This window comes from Nicotiana sylvestris, chromosome 3 (assembly GCF_000393655.2).
Source record: "Nicotiana sylvestris chromosome 3, ASM39365v2, whole genome shotgun sequence".
Lineage (NCBI taxonomy): Eukaryota > Viridiplantae > Streptophyta > Magnoliopsida > Solanales > Solanaceae > Nicotiana > Nicotiana sylvestris.
Window position 1 is genome coordinate 5,964,586 of NC_091059.1, and position 3,066 is coordinate 5,967,651.

At 35.6% G+C, this 3,066-nt stretch overlaps 1 protein-coding gene across 1 annotated transcript; it reads right to left on the minus strand.

Moving 5' to 3' along the window:
* Nucleotides 1-426: 426 nt before the first annotated feature.
* LOC104218565 (cytochrome P450 71AU50-like) lies at nt 427-2,603 on the minus strand. The gene is made up of 2 exons (XM_009769090.2): nt 1,724-2,603; nt 427-1,215 (listed from the first exon to the last, which is right to left on the minus strand). Exons 1-2 carry the CDS (start codon nt 2,594-2,596, stop codon nt 601-603), a joined length of 1,488 nt encoding a protein of 495 aa, XP_009767392.1. The 5' UTR covers nt 2,597-2,603; the 3' UTR covers nt 427-600.
* Between the last annotated feature and the right edge of the window lie 463 nt (nt 2,604-3,066).

Genomic DNA, 3,066 nt, shown 5'->3' on the forward strand with positions numbered 1-3,066 from the left:
TTCAAATATTCTCAATCAAACCATCTTAGTATATTAGGACTCTTAAGTAGAAAATCAAAAGGTAAATTGCAGTTTTAGTCTCTAAAAAATCGATAAATTAATATCTGGTTAAGCACATTTAATCTTCATTTCATTGAAATGTGCACTTTTGATCGTTCTACTAGTAGATCTTCACAATTTAACGAATTATTAACTGTCGGATATTTAATTACACACGTACTCTGTTAAATTTGTATTGTTACTTTATATTTGATGGTATTTAGTTCTAAAATAATCTTAATATGACATACTTCCTAAACAAAAAAACACATATCTTAGATAATTCAAGGTTAAAATATTTTTAGGTCTACTATCACAAAAACCAAAATCAGAATTTACCAATAATTTAGGGATCAAAACATAAGTAAAAACAGCCAAACAGCAATCACTAACATTTGCTTGAAAGAATGCCTTATTTAACATGTAATAACATCCAAACAGCAACCAAATTGACTGCATATAATAAGTATTATAGTTATCCGTATAACAGCATCCAAACAGCAGCCAAACATGCTTGAAAGGATGCCTTATTTAACATGTAATAGAAAAGGATTACTTAAATCAGTTATAGTGAAGTCTATATGTAGGAACTGCCATCAGATGCTTGGCTCTATAAGTCACTAACCCAAATTGCTCACTCATGTCCAATTCACTAGGCTGCATACCATTTGGAAGTTCCCAATCAAAGCAGTGCACCAATTGCGCGACCACAAGGCGAACAATTATGATCCCCAACTGCATACCAGGACAACTTCTTCTACCAGAGCCAAATGGTAGAAGTTGAAAGTCGTGTCCACGAAGATCTACATTACTCTCAACAAATCTTTCTGGGAAAAACTTGTCTGGTTCAGGCCAGGCATTAGAATCCCTTTGAGCTGCATATACGTTCACAATGATTCGCGATCCCTTTTGTACGAAGAAGCCATCGACCACGCAGTCTTCTATGGACTCATGATTCAGTAATGGTGCAACTGAATGCAGCCTCAGGGCTTCTTTTATTACCATGTCTAAGTACTTTAAATTCTCTAAATCTGATTCTTCTACCATTCTGTCCAGGCCTACAACTTCTTCTAACTCTTTTTGTAGTTTCTTCATCACTTGAGGATGCCGAAGTAGCTCACTGAGTATCCATTCTACTGATGTTGCTGAAGTGTCCATTGACGCCGTAAGCATGTCCTGTGCACAAATTTGTTCCCAAAAATATGAATTAAGCAATTAAATTTGTAATGACGATCAATGACAGAGCTAGGATTTTCACTAAAAGGTGTCAAAATATAATGAAATAAATACACGAAGAAATCAAGGGGAGTTAATATATATTAACACATATATTTTAGGAAAAATTACGTAGCTACACAATATGATTTTCTGGACGAAGATGTGTCTCACAACCCTTTGGATAAGGAGGCTCCGCTTCTGATGACCGACAAACAACAACAATTACTACTACATCTCAATTCCAAACAAGTTAAGGTTAGTCATATGAATGCTCCGCTTAGGTTGCTCACACTGCAAGCAGCAGGTTGACAGCCAATATAAAACTAGTCAATGTATGACGAATCTTCATAGTACATAAAACTAAAGTTTTAACAATACTAAAAATTTCTATACACATTTTTCAAATGCAAGCATCTGTTTGTAAATTAATCACCAACTAAATATTTGAATCAATGAAATTACATACCAATAGAATAGCTTTGACATGGCGACGATCAAACTCGAATCCAGCTTCACCAGATTGCATAATGGCCATCATGGTATCTACAAAATCCTCAGTTTCCCTCTGTTCCTTAGACTGAACATGTTCTTCAATAATCTTCTCAAGAAACTCATCAAAAAACTTTGAAAGAGCCTTTAGCCTACCAGTAAGTCCCTGAAGGTCTAAAACACCAAGATAAGGAAAGAAATCACCAAGATTTGGTGTTACAGCTAGATGTGCAACTTCTTGAACTATAGATTTAAAACCCCTTTTGTCCAAATCTTCATCCATAAACTTTTTACCAAAAACCATTAAACAACTCAAGTTTGCATTCAAGGATGAAACTTTAGCACTAAGATCAACAGCAACACCATCTTGAGCAGCCTGTTTGATTGATTTAACCAAAATGTAAACTTCTTCCTTTCTTGAAGATTGATATGAATTAACCTTTTGACTAGTCAGAAGTTGCAAAGTACATAATTTTCTCATGTTCCTCCAATAAGATCCATATTTGGAGAAAATCAAGTTTCTTTGGCCATAACTTATATATTGAGAGGCCTCGTTATGAGGTCTACTAGCAAATACATGATCATAAGTCTTGAGGACTTTTTCAACTGTCTCAGGGGAAGAAACAATAATTGTTGGTACCAACCCAAGTCGCAAGTACATAAAAGGGCCATATTTCTTGGCTAATTTGTACAAATCTTGGTGTGCATTTTTACCTATTAAGTGGAGGTGTCCCAAAATTGGAATTCCTATTGGACCTGGTGGAAGTTTTTTCCTGTTTTTGATGTTTAGCAACTTATGGAACATGTATATGACTAGAGCTAGTATAAGTGTAGTCCATATTAAAGCCATGATTGGGACTTGGGAGCTCTAATAGCTGACTTTGGTTATAGAATATAGTCCCTTAAGCTTCAATATAGATAATGTCATTATAAAGGAACCCCCTTGCTTCAAGATAGAGAATGCAAGTATAAATCAATTGTACTTGCCCGCCAAGGTTGACCGAGTTGGTTGGGCGAGTGGTTTCCCACATGACAGATTTGAGATCGATTCCCCTCACCAACCACCTCCTGAGTCACAGCTCGTCTCACCGGGTGTGCCTAGTACGGTTTATATCTCTTGTATGGTTTGCAAGCGGCTGCGGGTTTCCGTGGAAATTTTCAAAAAGAAAAAACTCAATTGTACTTGCTGGATTTTCCTAAAAAAAGAAAAAAAATAATATCCTCCTATCTCTCTGACCAATTTTGGAATAAGAGATTAAACTCTTATATCAAGATAGTAAAATGCATTCTTCGAGTCCATATTATTGTCTTTTAGTAAGT

Coding starts and splice junctions, on each gene's coding strand:
- LOC104218565 (XM_009769090.2), bottom strand. CDS start 2,596: ATGGCTTTAATATGGACTACACTTATACTAGCTCTAGTCATATACATG. Junction 1,216..1,723: donor ATGTCAAAGCTATTCTATTG/GTATGTAATTTC, acceptor ATTTGTGCACAG/GACATGCTTACGGCGTCAAT.